This window comes from Phyllosticta capitalensis, assembly GCF_038381095.1.
Source record: "Phyllosticta capitalensis strain CBS 128856 chromosome Unknown BKA78scaffold_5, whole genome shotgun sequence".
NCBI lineage: Eukaryota > Fungi > Ascomycota > Dothideomycetes > Botryosphaeriales > Phyllostictaceae > Phyllosticta > Phyllosticta capitalensis.
The window spans coordinates 468,137-489,663 of NW_027117443.1; the positions used below are offsets into that span (position 1 = coordinate 468,137).

Below are 21,527 nucleotides of genomic sequence, written 5' to 3' on the forward strand. Positions count from 1 at the left end.
CCTAACAAACTTCACCTTTCTAACACGAAGCGCGGCGCGAGTACCACGCTCTCCGGCGATAGATGGACGGCGGGAAGAAACGCGCGCAGCGCAGCGCAGTGAAGCGGAGGAAAACTACACTACCTACCTGCAGTACTAGTGCGCGGAACGGATGGGAAGGAGCCGCGGGCCCGCGCTTCTGTGACGCGGTGACGCCATGCATCGTGTACAGTGAGTGCGTGCCGTGTTGGGCAGTTGCACTGCGGCTGATTGATCTGCCTGCTGGCCGTCAACCTCGGGAGCTGAAGTAGGTGTGAGATGTGAGGTGTGAGGTGTACAGCACGGCAACTGAAGCGCGCGAGCGAGCGGTTGTGGGCCGCAAAGGCAATGCCAATTCCAAGGCAGGAGGAGGAGTGCACAGGTGCTCAAAGGCTCCTTGTCGTTGCATGTACGTGTATGTAGTATTCTTCTACGAGGCTTGAACCTACAACCAACCAAGACTTTATTTGGGCGGCAAGGTATTCGGATTCGAATTCAAACGCTTCTGCCGCAAGCAAGTCTCAATGGTAGGTGGTTTCTTGACAAAATTTCAATCGACGTGTGCCGCACAACTCTGCCACCAAATGGCAAGTGCACAAGTTGGAATGTCTTTCGTCGCCAGCCCAGCTGTGCATGTCGTCACACCCGTCCGTCGTCAGCGGCGTCTCTGGCTGCAACACACCTACTGTACCACTCTTCCTGGGTACTCCCGCCGCCAGTAGCATGTACTGTACCACGACGCCGAAGCTGGCAAGAATCGCACTAGATGCGGGTGAATGCTCGCCAGCCAGCCAGCCTTCCAGCCTTCCAGCGTAGGTACGTAGCTCTCCTCCAACCGCCACAAGGCATGGAACAAAAGCCGCGCATAGGGCTGGCCTCCTGACGCGCGAGCCACTAGCAAACGGAGCTAGCGGCCGCTGCAATCGACTTTCCCAAAGCGGCAAGAGCGCAGCACACCTCATGGTGGTCCACCTGTCTTGGCGCCTGGCGGCTCACGATCCACATCCAATCGCCATGTCCAACTCATCAGCACTGGCGGCAGGGTGGATGGATGATTTTCCCTCCCTCCCGCTGGCCGGCCGCCCGCCCGCGACGAGACGAGACGACGGGAGACGAGGCGAGGCGAGGCGATGTGAGACGAATGGAGGGTGGCCTGTTTGGTTGATCGGATGGATGGGCCTGAATTGATCGGTTTGGATCTGCACGCCACGAGGCAGGCTGGCGGGCGGACGCTAGACGGAGAATCGAGCCGAGCGGCTTCTGGAGCAATTTGTAGAGAGGAGCATGGAGCACGACAGCTACTACTGTTGCAGAAGTGCAGTTTCGGGAGACTGGTAGATGGTTTGGGGGCCAGCTATAGTACTCGACGCGCAAGGAGAATGGTCAAGGACTGAGGTAGTGATGTGTATGTGTTTGCTCTCCTACACCGCCAATGGGAAGGCCATCTCACATATTAGCCATCCATCTCCTGTTAATGGCACTGCGAGTCCCGTCGTCAATCAGCGTCTGTGTCGAGCGTTGCGTAGCCATGTGCCGTCACATCGTCACGTCCAGCACAGCCATCTGATTGGTGGACAAAAGTAGTCACTCCCCTCGATGCTGCTGCTGCAAAGCACGCACAGTTCCCCATCAGCACGAGCTCTTGCACACGCAGCAAGCACGAGCAATGATTTGCTTCAAGGAGCTCGGCCGCGTAGTTACGAGGGCGCTGACGACGCCGAGGTCCATGTCCCTCGCTACATCCCTACCGGCAGTCGTCGACCTACAGCACAACAGCACCTACACAGTGCGAAACGAAACGCTGAGACAAACGCCTTGAACTCCTGAGAGTCCTGGAACACTACCACCGCAGCGCACCGCAGGAACAGTGCTGCAGCTGCAGCTGCTACTGCTACAGTAGGTGCGTGCCTACCCCGCGGTCCTGGAAGCGATCGTGATCTGCCGCCGTCCGCAGATGAAATGTGTTTCAGATTGACTTTGTTTTAGCAGCCGTCCTCGAACGCTTAGGTTCGACTGGAGGGACGGACCGTGCACGAGAGCTACCTACTCGCGATGGAGAGAGCTGGAGCTTTGACGATTTGTTCGGTCTTGAAGGTTTGGCTGGGTGTTTCTGGTGCGGCTTTTTGAAGTGTGTGAGGTGGATGACTGCTGGGATGGGGGGGAATCGGGCGACCACTTCTGCCTCGGTACATTTGTTGGTCGAGCACAGCACCGGCATCCACGGGAAGCAAGAGGTTACTACTGCAACTGAATTTGAAAAGAACCTTCATCGCTACGAGATGACTGCATCCAGTAGGAAGGATGAACATGTCGTACAAGTAATTGAACAGTGGAAATTGTCCATGACTGCTCGGTGATTATTGGAAGCACACACGGGCAAGAGGGCAAAACGGTTTCGGGAACTACTGGGATCAAGGGACGGGAAGCCCCTTTTGACGGAAAGGCACCTCACCACCGGCTAGAGCACAACAAGCATGGAGACGACGACCGGCTAAGTAAGCGAAGCAAGAGATTTGTTTGAACCCGCGGATCCCGACTGTTCCAAACGGGATGATCATGGTGGTGGGTTGGCAGGGCCGGGTGGTGGTTAGGGGGGTTTCATGCAGACGGGCAAAAGGTGCACGCACGGATTTTCCACGACGACCGGCCGGCCGACGTAAGTACGGCGCGGAGGTGCTCACGCCGTTAGGCTAAGGTTGTTGGGGGTCGGGGTTTCTTCCAAGACGTTGCCAATGCTCGTATCTCGAGCTGGCTGGTAATTACTGAAGCCAGGGGGCAAAAATAAAAATGTCTCTGCAAGGTGCGGCCAAAGCCAAGGCTCTGGAGCCAACGACACGGGACGCTTGGCTCAGATGAAGGCGACGCGCGACGCGGGACGCGCCGGCGACGGGTGGTGGATGGTGGTGGTGTTCCTGACGACGGGCACAAGGGGGCAAAGGGGGTTACGTAGGGGAGATACGGGCGTAGAGTGGGGGAGGAGAGCAAGGAGGGGGCGTCGCATGAGGATGGCGTCTTCGCATGCGTGGCTGGCAAGCATCGGAACGCAACGCAGCTGGCAGCGGTTCAGGAGCGGTGGACACTGAAGCTCGTGCTGCTGGTCGATCCCTACCGACAAGTGGCACGGAGGCAGGTCGAGGACAAGTGATGGCACGATACTGTCATGGCAAGCGGAGGCGAAGGGGACAGCGCAAGTTGTTGCGTCAGTGGAGGCTGGAGCATTTCATGTATCCGGCACACAAAGAGAGCTAAGCTGGGCCATGGGGAATCGGGGAGTTGAGCTGTTCTCCAGTGTTTGCTGCTCAGGGGCTGGATTCCTGATGTGCTTGTCTCGATGGTCGAGTCATGGAAAGTAGCCGTGACGGCGTCTCATCGTCTGCCATGGCGCCGCAGATCCGATAGACCCTTGAAGCTTCGAGAAGCCAGGCCGAAGAGCGCATAGCAGAGCATACCGATTGTCACTCTTGTCGACTCGTCAAGCCGCCAGCCCCGCTTGTCTCTCCACAACAGCACAGACGTGTGTTGGCGGGCTGGCGGTGAAAGTAAGGAGGTCAGTCAGTCTGCTGTTGGCCATGACATGATGGAGCAAGCGATTGACTTTTTTTTTTGTGAAAAATCGAATGGTTCCTGGAAGGTCGTTAGGATGGCGCTGCAGAGCAAACAACAGCCAAAAAGAGCCGGCACAAGTCGTGGCCGGGTTTTGGGTGGTGGCGGCGGGCCGCAGCGGCCGGGCAGGCGACGCGGACTTGCGACGTGCTGAAACTCGGGGCTATGCTAAATTGGGCGTCGTGTCTGGCCCTGGCTCTCAGTTTGGCTGACAGGGCCCCTTGCTGGTGCTCCAGCCTGCTCGTCGCCCTCGCTGCGCCTCCGCCTATATTTAAAGACACCTGTCCACTACTCCCTCATCCCGCATCACCGTCAACCTCCACCCCCGTACATAGAGGCACGGTCCTCCGCCCTCACTGCCTTCGGCTTCTTCATGCATTACTCGCAAATTCCCTCTTTCACTCCTTTCTCAGCGCTGTTATATATCCGACCATGGGCGTAGCGACTCTTTCCGCCTCCCCCTCTGACATCTCTCCCTCCACTCCTCAATCCTCCGATGTTCCCACCACCATCAAGATGGAAGATCTTCAACGCTCCACTACTCCCTCCGCATCGCAAGCCGACCCTTCGGCGTCGATGATGCTGAGTCCGCCCTCCTCCAACTCCTCCTCTCCGGGTCAACAAAAACAACCAAAGAAGCGCAAATCATGGGGTCAGGTCCTCCCTGAACCAAAAACAAACCTCCCCCCTCGCAAGCGCGCCAAAACGGCAGACGAAAAGGAACAGCGCCGTATTGAGCGAGTAAAGCGCAACCGTCTCGCTGCACACAACTCTCGCGAGCGGAAGCGCGAAGAAATGGAACGCCTCACCTCCGAGCGAGACCAGTACTACTGCGTCGCACGGACAATGTGGGAGTACACCCAAAAGCTCCAGGAACAAATTACCTGGTACCGCTCGCAATCCACACCACACATTCCTGAAATCCCCCTCCCGCCCTCGTTGAAAAACTGGGAAGAGGACATTGCCCTCGAGAGGTTCGAGTCCGCAACCCCTGCACCACGGCAGGCACCTCCGCCCACTTCGGCGCCGCACAAGTCGGACAAGACCACGGCTCAACCCACCTCCCACCCAACCATGGACCCTCGTACTGCGGCATTTACTAGTCCCGCCGTCACCACCGAACCTTTCGACAGCCCTTTCATGTCGCACCGGGAAGCCTCGTACGCGAGCCCCGAGTCAATGGAAGACTACGAATCTCCCAACAACGCCATCTCGCTCCCTCCCACGCCCCAGAACAACTCCCTCGACTTTGGTGCTTCGATTGAGCCCGGCCAGACACAACATTCTGCAGCAATGTTGTGCGACCTGCAGTGTCGGCCGGCTCCTTCCAGCCCCTTCAGTTCGACAGCAAGCCAGGCGATTTCCACCTGGCTGATTTCCTTCCTGACCATGGTCAACCTTCTGTTTTTGACGAAACGTCCACCTTTTTCGACTACGCTGGCTTTTCCGACACTTCCCCAGACCACCACTTCTTCGAAGAGGCTCTCGTGGTCGACCCTGGATACTCTACCGGACTCTCTGACCACACTGGTGCAAAGTCTTACGACCTGCACGCCGACTCAGGCGCAACGGCAACTGCTGTTAGCGACGGGCCTGGCATCGCTGCGTAAGCCTAGCTTCCGTGTGGCCGGCAAAGTCTCGGGCGGGTCATTCAGCGCGTCGCCGAGAGAGAGAGCCCTCCGGAGAATTGTCCGGTCTACAACACGGAAGATGATGGCAAAGGTCGTCGCCGAGTCGAAAAGGCTACACAGACAACAAATCACAGAGACCACGGGAAACAGCCTACGGCATCATCACTGGCAAGAAAACAAGACTTGTTCCGAGTTGCGGGCGTAACTGGCGTTGGAGAGCGGGAGCTTCTGTTTTGCAATGTTTGGAAAAACACCTAGTACCTTGTGACAATAGCGCCTATGGGGGAACAGTTCTTTGGGTTGGGAATTTTGGGAGCGGTTGCCAATTTTTGATGGGTTATGAGTATGAAAGACACGAGCCCGGAGCTGCTTTGAGGCGGCTCCGCGGCTAGCAAACGAATTTAGAAATACCAAATTATTGACTCAATAAACTTTTTGACTTCTCTTTTTCTCGCCGCGCCTTGTCCCGCTGAGCCGCTCTATTGCCTCCCTTTTCCGGCGTCGTGGTTGGATTCTTGCCACACCCTCTTTCTACCCACACGCGTCTATCCATTCTTCAATCCTTCCTTCAATGCTTCTCCTTCCAAAAAATCATTTCGCGTTCTGAACAAACCCTGCTTTCAAAAACACACGGTTGAGCTGCAGGCAGGCAGGCAGGCAGGCAGGGCTGAGAACTGAGCTGAGCTGACTCGATGAGTGAGCCTCACTCCGTCACTCGCCTCTCGCCTCTCACCTTACCTCTCCTTGCGTGCATTCCTCGCACTGCCTGCCTCCTTTATTCACTCTTCTTTTCCATCCCCTTCCCTGCCTTTCCTTTCTTTCCAATCCACCGGAAATGTCTCTTTGCCTCCCCTCCCTTCCCACCAACTTGCTTGGGTTGACTCAGCAGCCAGCCAGCCAGCCTGCCTGCCTGCCTGCCAGCAGCGCTTTCTTTCCCACCCGATGGCCGCGTCGATCTACTATGTTGAAGGAATCTCGGCTCATTCGTCTGGACGAGGGCGTTGGTTGGGCTTGCCATGCCATGTCGCGCTGCGCCGCCCCGCGCCTTTCGTTTGTCTGTATGTGTATCTGCCTACTGGGAGGGTGGGTGGTAGGGAAGGTGTATGGCTGGCTGGCTGGCTGGCTGGATGACTAGATGGCTCTTTCTACATTTACCTACCCACTACCTACCTACTTGAGTTACCACCCAGCTTCACGTGCACCGACCGACCGACCGACCGACAGCCCTCCTCCCACACAAAACAAAAATCCCATGTCCTCTAGTCGTAGACACATGTCACCATTCCCGCCCGACGTCGCTTGCGGCTGGCTGGCTGGCTGGCTGGCTCGGTGTGGCGTCCTGCCTCCGCAACGAAGCGGGGTGGCGGATGGATGTGGCGGCGTGAGGCGAGACGCGGCGGCCGATGAGTACGTACCTATACCTCCTATGACTCTTACCGTCGCTAGTGCGGGTGGCTACTTGTGGTGCATCACGGGATGGGTGACGGGATTGGTGTTTGCTGTTGCCTACGGTATAGTTAGTGGAGTACTTTAAAGGGTTATGTGTCTTCTTGATGGCGGGAGGAGGAGGAACGAAGCTATGTAGGCAGCGATTTTAGGAAGGCGTGGGAGGCGTGGCATAAAGCAGGCGAGGGTAAATGTGAGTGTGAGTCAGAAGCTAAGCAAGAGGGAGAGTGTGCGAGTGCCCGGCCGGGGGTTGTTGGCTCGAGGCATGTGAGAGAGTGAGTGGGCCTCGAAGAGTGAGGGACAGCGGACAACAAAGGAAAAACATGTGTAGAGCCAAGGTAGTAGATACTGTAGGTGGATGTGGCTATTGAGCTACCGATGCGGCAGGTCTTCATATTGAGCTACTCGAGCGGCACACGCAGAAAAGTGAATGCCTAGCTGCCGACATTTCTATCAACAAAAGCCCTTAGAAATGGATCTGCTTTTGATTGTTTCTTCAAGTTTCCTTTCTGAACAGTATGTGGAGGATCTCTCAGCAGATATTTGTTGGGTGAACAAAAGTACTACTGAGCCGGCTTTCCTATCATATCTTCTATCCTTCCTATGTAGACGAGTTTCTTGTCCCTGCCTGGACATGCTTCCAACCTCTGGGGATGATCCACAGGCAGCCATGTACCACGACGGCTGTTGTCTACAGGATGGACGCTAAACGTTTGGTCGAGAGAGGCTTTGCGACGACTGTAGGCTGGCGCTTGGAAATTCCACGCCCTTGACGCCATAGGAGACATGTGACCATGTAACGGGCAGAGCCTGGCACCGTGGTAGCTGAGAGACTGGGTTGAAAGTCTGGGTTGAAAATCTGGGATCGTGTCCATGATGTTTACGCGGCTCCGGGCTTGAAATCTCCAACCATGCCTCCCACCTCGAGCACAAGATCGTCGTGGCCGTACTGCCCGATCACCTGCATCCCGACCGTCGCGTCCGGCTCGCCATTGCCTTCGACCGCCACGGGCACGCTGACGGCCGGGAGCCCTGCCAGACTCGCAGGCACGGTCAAAACGTCATTGACGTACGCGTCCACCGGCTTTGTCTCTTGAAGCTGCTTCAGACTCGGCGGTAGGCCCGGAGCCGTCGGACACACGAGCACGTCGACGCCGTGGTCCTCTGGTTGCGCGTTTGCGGAGGGAGAAGAGGTCATCAAGGGGTTCGCGGCCCGAAACACGGCGTCGAAGTCGCCCTGTACCAACCGCCGCACGCGCTGCGCCCGGATGAAGTAGTTGTCCATGGCCTCGGAGCTCAACGTGTACGCGCCGAGGACAATGCGCCGCCGCACCTCGTCGCCGAACCCCTGGCCGCGCGTCCGGCTGAACAGAACCTCTCCGTCGCCGCCGTCCGGCCCTGCTGCTCGCGTCCCGTACCGCACCCCGTCGTACTTGGCCAGGTTGGATGATGCCTCGGCCGGTGCCAGAACGTAGTAGGCCGAGAGCGCAGATGACGTGGCTGGGAGCGAAACAGGATGTAGTGAATGCCCCTGCGAGCGCAGCTTTTGCAGCGTCTTGAGCCACGCGCGCCGTACCACGGGCGAGAGCTCGGCAATGTTGTATGTTGTCGGCACGCCGATGCGCAGCGAGGTCCTTCGTGCGGCAGAGCTCAAGGCGGCCTGGATTCGTGAACGCGTGCTAGGCGCCAGACTGGTCGGGTCCGACGCGTCGTAGCCATTGACAGCGTCAAAGACTTGCTTAGCCGCTGCCGTGTCCCTCGCCAGCACGCCCACCGTGTCAAGAGAGTTGGCGTACGCGACGACGCCCCAGCGCGACACCAGTCCGTACGAGGGCTTGAAGCCAACGATGCCCGTGTAGGCGGCTGGCAGGCGGACGGAACCGCCAGTATCCGTTCCCAATGCCCTGCAATTTCGTCAGCCTGAGCCCACGTATCGAATCCCTCTGAGCCATGGAAGGTTGTAAACCTACGCCCAGCACTGCTGCGTCGCTACCGCAATGGCACTACCACCAGAACTGCCTCCAGCGGAGACCTCCTGTCCGTCTGCGTTCATCTGGTAGGCAGCTCCAAACGCCGAATGTACACTGTGCGAGCCCATGCCAAACTCATCCATGTTTGTCTTGCCAGCAACCACTGCGCCGGCCTTGCGCAGCTTCTCGACCACCGTGGCATCGTAGGGACTGCGGAACTTTTGCAATATACTGGACGTGCACGTCGTAGGGAGGTCAGCCGTGCAAATGTTGTCTTTTACGGCGATCAGACGGCCACGGAGGGGAGAATCGCTTGCTTGGTTCGTTAGTCAATCTTTTCCGCGGTAGAGCTTCGTGCAGTGCTGGGATGTACCAGAGTCGGCCTCGACGCTGCGCAAGACGGCGTCTGCGTTTTCGGTTGCGATGAAGGCATTGAGGCCCTTGTGGGTTACCTGATTAGCCAGGCATTTCTGCGCTTGCTGCCGCAGAAGAGACATGGAGAGCCATTCGCGCGAGCAGAAAGGAAGACAATGTCGACGGCGGGCCAATGGCGGAGCGGAGCGCCCCGGCCGGGGCGGAAGTGGCCCAAGCTCCTGGCTGCAGGGTCCCGTCTCTTTCAATTCAAAGCCGTCGTCAATCCAATGACAGGTGCCAATTACGAGCCTTTTGAACTAGTTCTGATCCACCTTATGATGTAGGCTTATGTCACAGTGGGTTGCGAAAGAAATGGCAATTCCGAGGCGGGTGCTCGAATGCTCCTTGTAGTTGTGTTCTTAGACTTGGTCGCTTAGTGAGTTGACTGTCATCTCTTGTGTTTAGATTTCTAGATTGAGATACATACACAGGGAGTGATCAAACACCTTACTCCCTAAGGACTTGGATATTTGAGCTCATGGAAGGATAGCTACAGGGAGCATTCAAGCTTCTCGCACGCACTGCTTTGGAGTCGCCATTTTCCGCAACCCACTGTGATGTATAAATATTTTTTGCACAAGTCAAAGTATTTACAGTCAACAATGACTCTACCTGGTCCCCAAGCCCGAATTGCCTACCGTGGTGGTGACGGGTGGCGGGCTTCCCTTTCCCAGACAATCAAGCAGCTAGCTTTCGGACCACTCTCGCAGTTCGAGAAATGGCATCATGTTGGTTGCAAAAAGTTGGAGGATCATGAAACTTTTGGGCAGAACCCACACCACGCACGTATACTCATAGAACGCAAAATTACCAAGGAGCCAAAGCACCAACTTCATCCATCATTTCTACATCTATTCCCCCTCCATCCCTATCCCCACCACCCTCCACAGCCATTACGCCACCCAAGTCTCATACATGACCACCGACTTTTGTGTTGCTGTACTATGAGCTGCTGTACTTCACCATATATACGTAGCTCAAACGCTTGCTTGCCCATCTTCCCTGTTTGAACCACTCGGCCAAATAAAATCCACAGCGAAGAAAAGAAGAAGGCAAAGAAGTAAGGAAGTAAAGGAAAGGGGACAAAGATCCAAACGCCAAAAGAAATGCTCAGAACAGCCTGCGTGCGTGCGTGCGTGCGTGCATCCGTTGCCCCCTGTGGTGCTCCGTTTTCTCTTTCGTCGCTCTCGTCGCTCTTTACAGTCGTGAGTCGTCGCGTCCCATCCTGCTGTGATGATGATTGGTCGGCCGTTGTTGCAGTCGCTTGGGTTCCCATCGTGTGCGAAACGATTCGAAGGTGGGTAGACAAGGACGGTAGTGAAGCGTTGGAAAACGAGAAGCCAAAAGACGAAAAGAGGAAGAAAGAGGGGCTCGATGAAATGCAAAAGAAAACAGAAAACTCCAAACTCCAAGACCATGGCCCGACCGTTCTCATGGCTCTCGAGTCCTATGACAGGGTATCATCATCGTCATCAACGTCAAACCTCGCAAACGGAAACATGTGACACCCCACCAAACTCTCCTTTCGCCTGAGCTGGAATAGCAACAAGAACGAACACTGTACTGTGATGAAAGGAAGGACAGTGAGGTAGCGGCAAAGTATATACGAGAATAATCGGAAAGATTAGCAAACTTGAGGGTGGAGATGGACCCAAAAAAAAGATGTTGTAGTGTTGGTGAAAGGCCAAGAGGAGAGAATATTCGTCCAAGGTCCTCAGGAGATGGACTCGGCAAGTAGAGAAAACAAAGTCGTCGAAGTGGTGAACAGCATCATCATTGCCACCACATGCTGTTAGGGTTAAACGTTTATTCATCCATCAAACGCTCACAGTCCGCCTCCTTGCCTGCTCCGGCTTCTGCGCATAGCAAATCAGCAAGCGGAAGTTGGTGCCGCGCTCCTCGCACTCGTGCAGCAGCGTTGCATCGGCAAACATGGTTTTCTTGTCGGCTGCTCCTGCGGCAGAGTAGGCAGCGGCGGGTTCGGTCTCGTTGCTTCCGTCATTGGCCATCGTGGTGTCGCTGTGGCGAGGGAACATAGAGGTCTCGTAACAGCGTGAATACCACCACCGTCCGACGCGGGAGATCATGTTGCTGTCGTCGGACGAGGCTGATGACGAGGCTGACGCTGTCGAGGAAAGGTCTGGACCGAATGTCATGTCTGGCAGGGTGCCGACGGCGGCGGTGTGCGGCGACGTGTTCGAAGAGGGCCCCATCGGCTCGGTGGACGAGGGCTGTCCGGATGGATTCGTCGAAGGTGTAGAGGTGCTATTATAAGCCGTGGCAGCAGCCGTAGAGCCAAAACCAGACTCGCCGCTCTTCTTCAAGCTCCCACTCACCGGCACGCCGACGACGCCCCTCTTGATACCCTCGAACCCACGTCGTCCAACTAGCCGGAGGAGCACGTCGCTCGCGTTTGCCAGACACACGTCCGCCTCTGTACTTTGCATCGCCCATTTCAAATCACGCACCACTTTCCGGGCATGTTGGCCCATGTTGACGAGATCCAGATCGATGGCTGAAAGCTCGAGGTAGCCGCCTGGACGGAGGACGCGCTTGCATTCTCCGACAATGACGCGGTAAACGGATTCGGGGGCGGCTGTGGGGAAGCGGTAGACAACGGCGGTGAAGAAGCCGCGGGGGAAGGGGAATGGAGCCGAGGCGTGGGAGTGGTGGATGTGCGTGTAGTTCGGCGGCGGGTTGATGGGAGCAGAGGGCTGGGAAGAGGATGATGGCGCTGGTGACAGGTAGTAGAAGTGGGTGCGTGGATAGGTGAGTGCGCAAAAGTAGGACCAGTCTGATGACAGAATTAGTTATGATCGAAAAGTGTGGTCTTCGAGGGTACTGACCTTTACCCAGTCCATCCAGAATCAAGACCCGCTCATCGTGGCTATTCTCGAGGTCCGAGTGTGCAGGGCTGAATAGAACGCGACCAAAACTCAACCACTTGCTTGTCTTGAGTGCACCAACACGCAGATTTGCCATAGAAATCACACCGTCATTTTGATACTCGGCAATCTCCATCAAACGAGAGTCGCGGTAACGAGCGTTGGGCTTGATCGGTTCTTCCTCGTTTTCTTCCTTGATATCAGCCGCGCCTTGCGTAAGCGGCTGTGATTTCAATGACGAGCCGGTGGGCGCCTTTGACCCTTCGGATGGGGACGCAGCGAGTTTTGGTGCCCCCGAAGCGGGATCGGCAGACTCCAAACTCAATCGCATACTAGGCAGGCTCAGCCGTCCTTCGGGGTCTGCAAAATTAAAGTCCTTGTGTCCTTCCACTGGAGCAGTAGAGGCCGAGCCTTGTGTGGAAAGCATAGCGAGTGGTTGGAAATTCGCGAGCATCTGTGAGCGCCGCAGATGGACTGAAGTTTGAGGATTCTGAGCGGGCCGGGCAGTTTTGGGAGACACATTTGTGTCTTCAAAATGGACCACCGCGGCCTTCCCTTTGCCCGTAAAGGGATTGGGAATCTCTGTCTGCTCCTTTCCATCTTGGTATTCCTCAAAGACTGTTCCTGGGCGACTCGAGTCTTGTAGCCACGAAGTGGGCGTTTGGTCAGAGTAACGTCGGCTCCTTCTCTCCATCAACTTTCCAGACACGCTGTCCTTCTTTAGATTGGCTCTTTTCTTTTCTTCCTTGCTTTTCGGCGTCCTGTTGTCGGGACTGCTCATCACTTCGTCAATCAAGTCGTCATACTCTCGCCAGACTTCGTCTTCTTCCGGAGGAACATGAGGCCCTGGTGTTAAAGCATAAGATGACGCCCCAGCGTTTGAACTACTTGTGTGCGAAATTTCCGAGTACTTGCGCGGAAATGCAAAGAATTCCGGAATCTGAGTCCCACTGCGGCCAGAGGTCTTGCCTTGGAGCGCTGGTTCGTCGTAATTCGCGATTCCACTTCCGTTACAAAACAATGGCCTCGGGATGATGCTATCGCGAGCTGGAGGATTCGTGGGAGGTGTCTGCGGATCTGACGGGTTTGGCTGACGAGAATCTCCCAAAGGAAGCTCGAGAGCATGTTTTGGAGGAGGAAGACCAGGCGACGGGAGATCTGGACCAAAAGGCCTCGAGAAGCTTGAATGGTTTGGGTTTCTCCTTCGATCTCCTGTGCTGATAACGTGAGGAATCCTTCCAACTTGTTGCAGCCGACTCGGTCGCGCAAGTTGCTCCAGAGGTGACTTTGCTTGCATGAGTTCAGGAGTCACCTTTGGCGCTGCTTGAGCGGTGCTTTCAACAGGAACAGGTGGCCCTTCTCCAGTCCCAGCCCCCAAATCTTTGCTGTCGGCTCGTGGAACCTGGGTTTCTTTGGACCGTTGACTGAACGATGTGGTTGCTGGGGAGGTCAGGTCGAGCGGCGCTGATTCCAATTGCTGGAGTTCAGATTCCAGATACCGGGAGACAGTGGGAGATGTGAGCGGTGAAGTGTTTGCGCTCTCAAAGGGCCATCGAAGGATGGGTGGCGGAGGGAGGAGCACAGAATCATGGCTTCTCTTTCTCTCTTGAGAAGAGGGAGGGCGTGACCTTTCCTTTTCCGAGTCATCTGCTGCTTGCGCAACTTCTTCCATCATCAACTCAAGCTCGCGGATGTTCACCGGTCTTTCTTCTGGCCCGTCGATCTCGTAGTGGGCCACTGCTCGAAGCGGCTGTGAAGATGGAACAGTGAATGGCATTTGCTGCTGGAATGGCATCGACGGTGGAGGAGTAGAGTCTTTTGGGACTGATTGTGCTCGCTGAAAGAAATTCCACTTGCGGTTCAACTTGGACGGACTGTCCTTTTCTTTCTTCTGAAGCCTGCCGCGGCTGGGGTCTGTCGATGGGGAGGAGATGATGACTTTCTTTGACCCGGACGCTCCGTAAGTTGTGTTGGGATACTGAGGACCAGGCTCAATGGAGAGATTTGAATCGTGGCTCACAGTACGCTTGTGCCTTCCTGCGAGTGCCTTGAGCGGCGATTTGCCTCGAATACTATCGGTCATCGACGAGGGAAGCAAAGTCGGTCGACTACGATCGACGCTCGGTCTCTGACTCCCAATGGCTGCCAATGACGTACTTGAATCGTTTCGCGGAGCGGTGGCAGCCCGTGCTGGACCAGAGCCTAGACTGCTGGTGCTTACAGCTGCTTCGGAGCTGGTTGCAATGCTAGAACCAGCGCTTCCTTCTCCCCTTATGATCACTGGTTGAAGTCGGTCTCGTAAAAAGTCATCCATCCCTGCGTCTTTCTGGTGGGTCACATTCTCTTTGCGGTAGGTATTGTCGTAGCTACCCTTGCGGCTCGAAGGCTGCCTCCCGGCCTGGTTGCTAGCAACACTTTCGGAGCTAGGGGAGCGGCCGACACTTGATGCCAGGCTATTGGTACTGATACTGCGTCCTCTTCCGATGCCATATTTACCATAGCCTTCATGACCAGTTCCCGCGGCGGGACCTTTGCGCAAGCCTCTCTTCTCTTTGCGAAGAACAGCGCTCGGAGACCCGTTCTCTGGGGCGGGAGACTTTCTCGTGAAGAAGCCAAAGCGCGACGTGGCGTTGCCAGGACTGAGACCCCTACTACGCTCTTCTACACTTGATTCGTTGGTTGATATTGGCGACAGCAGAGAGTCGGGGAGACTGGGATTTGGTGATGTAGCGTTGGTCGAGACGGAAGGCTTCTTCGAGCTATTGCTGGTCTGTGGCGAAGTAATTCGACTGGCAAATGAGCCGGGGCTGACTGATCCGGAGGAGATTTGACGCCGATGACGGGCGGCGGGAAGGCTTGTAAGATTGCTTTGGACCACAGGCGATGGCCGTTGGAGATGAGAAAGATCTTGTGTCCCTTCACGACTCGGCCGAGCAGGCCGGGGTAAATGAGTAGACACTGGAGGTTTGTTGTCGACATCGGCCAAATGGGCCAGTTCAGGGGGCGGATATACGGGTTGTTCAGTTGGCTGTTTGGGAACAGAAACAGGAGGTGCCTGTGGAATCTTTTCCTTTAGATCAGCCAACTTCTCCGCAGCTTGGAATTTCGGTACGTCCAGATGTTCCTCCTTTTGAATTATTGGTACCTTTCTTTCCCGCCTGACCTGATCACCTCCGACGACGGTGGACGATGATGAAGAGGAGTTGGTGGATTCGTAGCGCGTGAAGTTCCCTCGACGATCCGCGGATGGCACAGTCAATGTAGTCCCATCGGCTTTGCTGCGATCCAGGGGAGGTCTTATTGTGACGGGACTGATTTGCCTGGTTCGCGATCTGACTCTTGATACCATGCCAGGCGAAGGAGACGACATGGATGTGGAGGAAGAGGCATGGCTGAAGTGACCAGGTGATTCGGAGCACCGGGTCGAGGGGCTGACGGAGAGCGCATAAGCCGGTGTAGATTGCGATCGATTTGAAGCATAGAGCTGATTCAGTCGTTCCTGCTCCATGCAGTCGGTATGTGCATAGCTCGCGGGGTCTGCTTGATTCTGTGGCTGGCTGTCAGGGGGACGTTGCCGCTCCTCGCTGAGCGGGGGCGGGGGAGCAAAAGGCATGGCAACTCCCAAGACCGTATCTGAATAAGGTTCAGGAGTCGTGCTCGAAAGCACCTTTGAAATGGAGCCATTTGCATGCATCATGACTGGAGGCCCGGTCACGGTGCGTGAACGCAGCGAAGGCCTGCCGATGGATGAAGGTTTCCTCCTCAGCACGGCGGTCCTGGGGCTGCTTTGAGTAGACGCAGCAGAAGACCCTGACGCGAGCGATGATGCGGCTGCAAGGGGAGGTGTACGGGTAGTTGCTGCATCGAAACGTGGAACACGGGTCTTGGTTGGATGGAGAGAACCATGATTCGATTCCGAGCCATGGTTGTTCTCGCGGTGCAGGCCAGCACCACCCAAGCTCTTGACCGACGGTACAACCCTCTGTTGGATACTTGCGCTGCCACCTGACGGACCAGGTCGCGGCTTTTCGGGGATTTTCTTGTTTTTGGTAAGCTTGGTCGGCGGCCGTTGGGAAGAGGAAGTGGTGATTGGCAGAGACGAGGCACTACTAGGGGTTGCTAGTTTCGAAGGCAAACGGGTGGAAGGGTTGCGCTGTGGAATGGACGACGACGAAGCATCACGTCTGAACCAAGAAGAGGCGGGCTGCGGATTTTGCGAGGCCATGGCCGAGACCTGCTGGAGGCGACGATGCAAGGAACGCCGGGGGCAGGATTGGCTATGGCGAATTGGTGCGCTGAGGAGCGCATGGAAGCTCGAGCTTGTCTGTTGTGCTCGCTGAGGATGGCGATAGCAGTGAGTAAAAGCTCGCACAGAGGAAGAAGAGAGTAGGACGACGCATACGAGGTAACAGGACCAGGCGCGCGGAGAGCCAAGTAGCGTATGCAGTCAGCTCGCGCTCGCGGTGGACCATGCAGGCAGTAAAAATACTTTTAGCGAGGCGCGGGGAGTCGGGGAGGGGGTAGGCGCCCGACTCGGAAAAGATGCGAAAGAGGCGCTAGGAGTACGACAAGATTTGGAGGTGCAAAATGCGTGGGCGTCGGGCGAGTAGGTAGCAGAGGCTCCGTCTCTCTTGTACTTGTGACGCCACCGGTGGTGCCGAAGGAGCAAAAGGAGCAAAAGACAGGCGAACCAAGGCTGCGGCCCGGGCAGATTGACGCGCGGGCGCTATTGATGGGAGCGCGGGAGCGAGGAGAGCGATTCACACCGGGAACAGGGAGGTTGGAAAGATTTGAGGCTTGTGACGTGAGCACGGCGGAGCGGGAGGCAGCGAATCCACATGGGCATACGGCCAGGGGTCAGTAGAGAGTTCAAGAGCTGCGCCGCCGGGACAGACGCGGTAGCCGACGAGCAGCATGATCATGACGATGAGAACGAGCAACATCTTTCGCTTTCTCTGGAGCTCAGCGCTTGGAGTTGCCGTTGGGTTGGGCGCTTCGGTGGACGTGGCGGGGCATGATGTGTGGTGGATGGGCTGCTGCACGAGCGAGGGTGCCAAAAGATGAACCCTGCAAAAGGGCGTTCCCGCCATTCGGTCGTTGTCCGTGCCATGCCATGCCATGCACCTCACGCCGTTAAGACAGAAAACTTCCTCTCCTTCGCCGTGTCTGTGGTCCGCGTTGCAGTGCGACTCCAGCTGAAGTCCAACTTCGGTCCGGTTGCTGCTGGGAAGAGCCCCTCGGCCAGTCCGATGTTGGTCGTCGTCCGTCGTCAGTCTCCGTCTTGATTCTCCACACCTCATGCTGCCAGCGCACAGGGCATCGTGATCATCTTCCCCCTCCTCTCCCCTTGGCCGCCACACAAGACCCCGGCCTCGCTCCATCTTCGCTTTTGTTGCCCAATGAAGCGCCCAGCGCCGCTTCCATTCATTCCACGACGTGGCATTCGACAACTCCGAGCCCTATCACGACCTGGGGCTAAACAGCCTTGCAGCCCTTTTCGTCTCGTCTTGAGTACCACTCGTCACTTGTTTGCCGAAACGTCATAGTCAGGGTAGCCAGCCTGGTGGCGTAGGGCAGCTTTGCGTGCAATTGTTGTCGGCCACACCGAGGCGTTTTTGCGTCCTGCTGCTGTTGAGGCTGTGGCTGTGCCTTTCTGCGCTTCGCCACTCGACAAGTCATCAGGCGCCGCGTGCCAGCAACGTTCCCATCTGGTGTTGGATACTCGACAGAGAGCAGCCATGTCGAGTGTAGGAGCATTCTTAATCGTGATATATCGACTCCTGGTGCGTTGCACAGCGCCAGCCAACGTTGGAGACGAACGCCGCAAGCCGCTCTGGCTGGTCACATCCTTGTCGCCGCTGTTGATTGGTTGCTCATACACACCGTGGTCGCCAAGCATTCAGTCAGCTGATATAGTGTAGGGTGAGTCCTCCAATGAAAAGCGTCCAGAGGCCTTTGTACGTCTTCACTCGCCATTCCAAACAGAGGTGCTCCCCTTTCCTGTCCATCAGCGCCAATCCACTTCCGTTGCAGGGTCCATCCCACGCCATGTCCCAGTCTGTCAAACGGGCGGTGGCCGCCTTTCCCGTCTCGACCCGCCGGATAGCACGACACCATTCCTGACTCGTTGACTTTGAGATGCACAATCCAAGTTGCGGCACACGAGTCCTCGTCCAACGCCCACCACCATTTCCGCAAACCTAGCTCCAGCGAGTTACCCGCCGACCTCCCGGGGCGCTTACGAACATGGTGCTGCTGCCGGTCCATCGCATGCCCGGGGAAGAGAATCCGCAGCAGGGATGGAGACGTTGAAATTGCTCTTGCTCTTGCCCTTGGCCACTTGGAAATTGCGCGCGGTTGGACAAGTCTTCGTTGCTGTGGTGCTCAATATCGGCCCCTGTGATGACATTTTATAACCCGCCTCATCACCTGGACGTATTCGGATCTTTCCCTGCGCATCTTCATGCAATTGAGTTTCCCGCTCTTTTGTCGCCGGCTGTGCAGGATCGCCAAGTCTCTCCGCACAGTGACACTTGCCTTGTTGAGAGCAGCTCGCATGCAGCATGTCGGACAGACTTTGACGTTGAAGTAGAGGCTTGAAGACGCATGCAAGTGCTTTGGCTTCGAGTCATGGAGCGAATTTTCTTTTCCTTTCGCGGTTCAGTCAACCCGTGAGTCTATTTGACATTTTTTTTCTTCTTTTCCTCCCCGTCGTTGCTATCCACGGGTCCAGGCACAGGCATTTCTCAACTTCCGTTTTGCCGATTGATGATTTCTGATCGTGGTGTTTATTGGCACCAATGATAAGGCCAAACCAATGGCTCGAAGCGGGGCAACATCAACGCGACAAGCGCTATGCTTCCAGCCACGCGGCGAATACCAGCTCGAGACCACTCGGAACAAGCCAGTCGCTCTCAGTCTGCCGCAAGACATATCCAGGAACATCTGCAGCCAGTGGAGGCCAAAATCCTCATGTGCAGGCCCAGTTGCAATCCGTGCCGCGGAACGCTCCTTGTAAGACATGGGGAGCAAGGTCGGCATTTGGCGGAGCCGCCGGTATCATATTAGGCTCTTCCAATAGAGGTACAAGCTTCGCGTTGACAGGAACAGGAACGACGCCACTGGATGTTGACTTTTGGATGGGAATTCCTTTCAAATCGAGTCTCTTGCAGAATTGTTCTCAAGTCCATATTTTGTTGGGTTGGTATGTTAATTGACTGACCATAAGCGCCCTCGGTGCATGCTGCATTTGCTTTGGAAACCCAACTGAATGGAAAGGCATGCGCATAGCTATGCCCACGAGCGACGCTGTGTCCAGCTGGGAAGGATGAAGCGCGAGCATTTCCGTAAGAACCTTGGGATCTGGAGTGAGCTCTCCAAAAGGGAGTGCGGACGAAGGAAAAAGACGTCGCACTCTCTGATAGGACGAACATGAAAAGAAATCCGAGATAGCCTTTTGCAAGAAATTGGTGGAGCTCCGGGACCTTGGACGGCCGCTTCCGTTGGCCGTTGCATCTACCCGGCGCCCCGGTTGATTTCTCATTTCCACGGGAGACTCTCTTTCTCAGCGGTTTTCGTCGCCGACCTGAAGCTGGTGGATGTGCCGTGGCGTATGCAGTAAGTAGGCTAAGCGGGTTGCTGAAGGCGATTTCATTGCACCCAAACTGAACAGATGGACAAGCGCGTGTGTCAATGGGGAGAGCATGTGACCCGATTCTTTTGGTCCTTTTCGTATGGTGGATCCATTGACGAGAAAATGACCTGTCGTCGAGTGCCAGAAACGCGTCTCGGGGCGCCGGTCAAGGAATGGCCATTTGACCGCTAAATCTCGGAGGCTCCTAGCGGTGGTGAGGGTGGCCTATTCTGAGGCTTTCGAGGCAATTGTATTTGGGACCACGGCAGAGTCAGGCATGTGTTGTTTGTGGAGAGCAAAGTGAAAAGTGAGAGGTGAGCTGGGTGGCCTCTGCGTGGCGCTGTGGCGGTGCTACCAGTGGGGCTTGCGCGAGAGCTTCCCTGCACCCATCTGTTCCAGCCAACATCGTCTTTCGACCGCGCTTCACTTGGCAATAAACATCGCGAATCACCAAACCATCCCAACCCCCATCCGACAACCAGCTTGGTCGCCAATCGCTCTGCCATCACGGTCAGATACATCTTGTCCCAACAGTCAGTACAAACTCAAACTACTCGCCTCACCGTCGTTCTCCTCAGCCGCCTCCTCCCAAGTACCAAGTTGACTGACGCGTCGCGACAGCCACCTCCGTCTCACCCTCATACCACTCGACACGATGCCAGACTACGCTAAGATGAAGAATGCTGAGCTTGAGGCTCTCCTCAAGCAGCGCTCCCTCCCTCACACTGGCAAAAAGGCCGAAATGGTTGCCCGTCTCCAAGAAGCAGACAAGGCCGACGCCGACAAGGAACCATCAACCGCGACTCCCGCTCCCACTACCACCGAAACAAGCAAGACTGCCGTTGCCGCCGAAGATGAGATTGACTGGGACGATGACAACCCGACTGAGGCTGCCAAGACCGCGTCGACTGAAGCCGGGGCAGCGGCCATTGCGGCAGGCGGAAAGGGCCAGGTCGCCAATCCTCAAGCTGTTCCCAACCAAGAGGCCGCCGTCGACCCCAGCAAGACCGACGACTTGTCTGTGAAGCCCGAGCAGCCAGGCAACGAAACCGCCGCCGAACCCGCCGAGGGCAACGAGGCGCCAGTCGAGGCGGAAAAGAAGGACTTTGCTTCCGGATTGAAGGACGTGTCGCTGGACGAGGAGCTCGAGAAGCGCAAGGCACGCGCCAAAAAGTTTGGAATCACCGAAGACGACGAAGCGGCGAAGAAGCTCGAGCGCGCCAAGAAATTCGGCATCGAAGCGTCCGAAGGCATCTCAGGACTCAACGAGGCTCTGCCAGAGAGGAGGCCAAAGCGCGCGCGGGAGGCTCGCGACGACGGCAGACGCGGAGACTCCAAGAGAAGGGGTCGCGGCGGACGACGGGGCGGCAGAGGCAACGAGCGCCAGGGGAACAACAACCGCGCCGCCAACGGCTCCGGCCCATCCTGGATGAACGACGCGGACCGCGCGAGGGCTGAGGCCAGGAAGGCCAAATTCGCATCCGCTCCCGCCGCGTCTTGAACACGGTCAATGACGCAACCAACTCTTTCCACTCTCACCTTTTCTTTGGTCGCACGACGTGCCTGGCTGGCGCCGCACCACCACACTTCTCTTCTTCGGCTGGCATTGGAATCTCGAGGGGCGAACAAAGAGCTGGGCTCGGTGTTTCGGCGTTCTCTTTTTTTTTCGTCAACAGCTGCGCATCACACGGACAGGACTTTTGGCCGAATTGGGGGGTGGGGAAGCTCCTCTCCCTCTGAACGCGGGTTTGGAAGATTGATCATGTGTAAGACAAAGTTTGAGAGCCGTCCGTCCGTCCGCGCGCGCGACTGGTTCCTTTTTGGGGGGAGATTCGGACATTTTTTTCGAGTTCCAAAACGAGACACAACCATTCAATGAAACCATTTGCCTTTGACGAGAAAAGAAACCATCGCACCTCTTTCCCTC

The 21,527-nt window shown here is 56.3% G+C and overlaps 7 protein-coding genes across 7 annotated transcripts; 4 read left to right on the plus strand and 3 right to left on the minus strand.

The window, feature by feature from the left end:
- The first annotated feature begins 3,922 nt into the window (after positions 1-3,922).
- Positions 3,923-5,679, plus strand: BKA78DRAFT_313523 (uncharacterized protein). Its single transcript, XM_066888392.1, has 2 exons — positions 3,923-4,906; positions 4,927-5,679. Exons 1-2 carry the CDS (start codon positions 4,054-4,056, stop codon positions 5,229-5,231), a joined length of 1,158 nt encoding a protein of 385 aa, XP_066744036.1. The 5' UTR covers positions 3,923-4,053; the 3' UTR covers positions 5,232-5,679.
- Positions 5,680-5,835: 156 nt separating this feature from the next.
- BKA78DRAFT_313524 (uncharacterized protein) lies at positions 5,836-6,439 on the plus strand. Its single transcript, XM_066888393.1, has one exon. The coding sequence runs from the start codon at positions 6,088-6,090 to the stop codon at positions 6,385-6,387; it is 300 nt and encodes a 99-aa protein (XP_066744037.1). The 5' UTR covers positions 5,836-6,087; the 3' UTR covers positions 6,388-6,439.
- A 1,139-nt stretch (positions 6,440-7,578) lies between these two features.
- Positions 7,579-9,165, minus strand: BKA78DRAFT_331353 (glutamyl-tRNA amidotransferase subunit A; the record flags this gene model as incomplete). The annotated part of the gene is made up of 3 exons (XM_066889868.1): positions 7,579-8,602; positions 8,669-8,984; positions 9,042-9,165. The coding sequence occupies 3 exons, from the start codon at positions 9,163-9,165 to the stop codon at positions 7,579-7,581; spliced, it is 1,464 nt and encodes a 487-aa protein (XP_066744038.1).
- Positions 9,166-10,188: 1,023 nt separating this feature from the next.
- BKA78DRAFT_295328 (uncharacterized protein) lies at positions 10,189-10,587 on the plus strand (the record flags this gene model as incomplete). The annotated part of the gene is made up of 1 exon (XM_066886474.1): positions 10,189-10,587. The coding sequence occupies one exon, from the start codon at positions 10,189-10,191 to the stop codon at positions 10,585-10,587; it is 399 nt and encodes a 132-aa protein (XP_066744039.1).
- A 312-nt stretch (positions 10,588-10,899) lies between these two features.
- Positions 10,900-16,192, minus strand: BKA78DRAFT_352571 (uncharacterized protein; the record flags this gene model as incomplete). Its single annotated transcript, XM_066891378.1, has 2 exons — positions 10,900-11,876; positions 11,929-16,192. The coding sequence occupies 2 exons, from the start codon at positions 16,190-16,192 to the stop codon at positions 10,900-10,902; spliced, it is 5,241 nt and encodes a 1,746-aa protein (XP_066744040.1).
- A 1,910-nt stretch (positions 16,193-18,102) lies between these two features.
- On the minus strand, positions 18,103-18,650 carry BKA78DRAFT_130033 (uncharacterized protein). Its single transcript, XM_066882571.1, has one exon. It carries the CDS (start codon positions 18,530-18,532, stop codon positions 18,206-18,208), a length of 327 nt encoding a protein of 108 aa, XP_066744041.1. The 5' UTR covers positions 18,533-18,650; the 3' UTR covers positions 18,103-18,205.
- Positions 18,651-20,255: 1,605 nt separating this feature from the next.
- BKA78DRAFT_250554 (uncharacterized protein) lies at positions 20,256-21,101 on the plus strand (the record flags this gene model as incomplete). Its single annotated transcript, XM_066884585.1, has 1 exon — positions 20,256-21,101. The coding sequence occupies one exon, from the start codon at positions 20,256-20,258 to the stop codon at positions 21,099-21,101; it is 846 nt and encodes a 281-aa protein (XP_066744042.1).
- Positions 21,102-21,527: the final 426 nt, after the last annotated feature.

What these genes read in the sequence shown, in the direction of transcription:
- BKA78DRAFT_313523 (XM_066888392.1), top strand. Translation starts at nt 4,054, where the DNA reads ATGGGCGTAGCGACTCTTTCCGCCTCCCCCTCTGACATCTCTCCCTCC.
- BKA78DRAFT_130033 (XM_066882571.1), bottom strand. Translation starts at nt 18,532, where the DNA reads ATGCTGCATGCGAGCTGCTCTCAACAAGGCAAGTGTCACTGTGCGGAG.
- BKA78DRAFT_313524 (XM_066888393.1), top strand. Translation starts at nt 6,088, where the DNA reads ATGTCTCTTTGCCTCCCCTCCCTTCCCACCAACTTGCTTGGGTTGACT.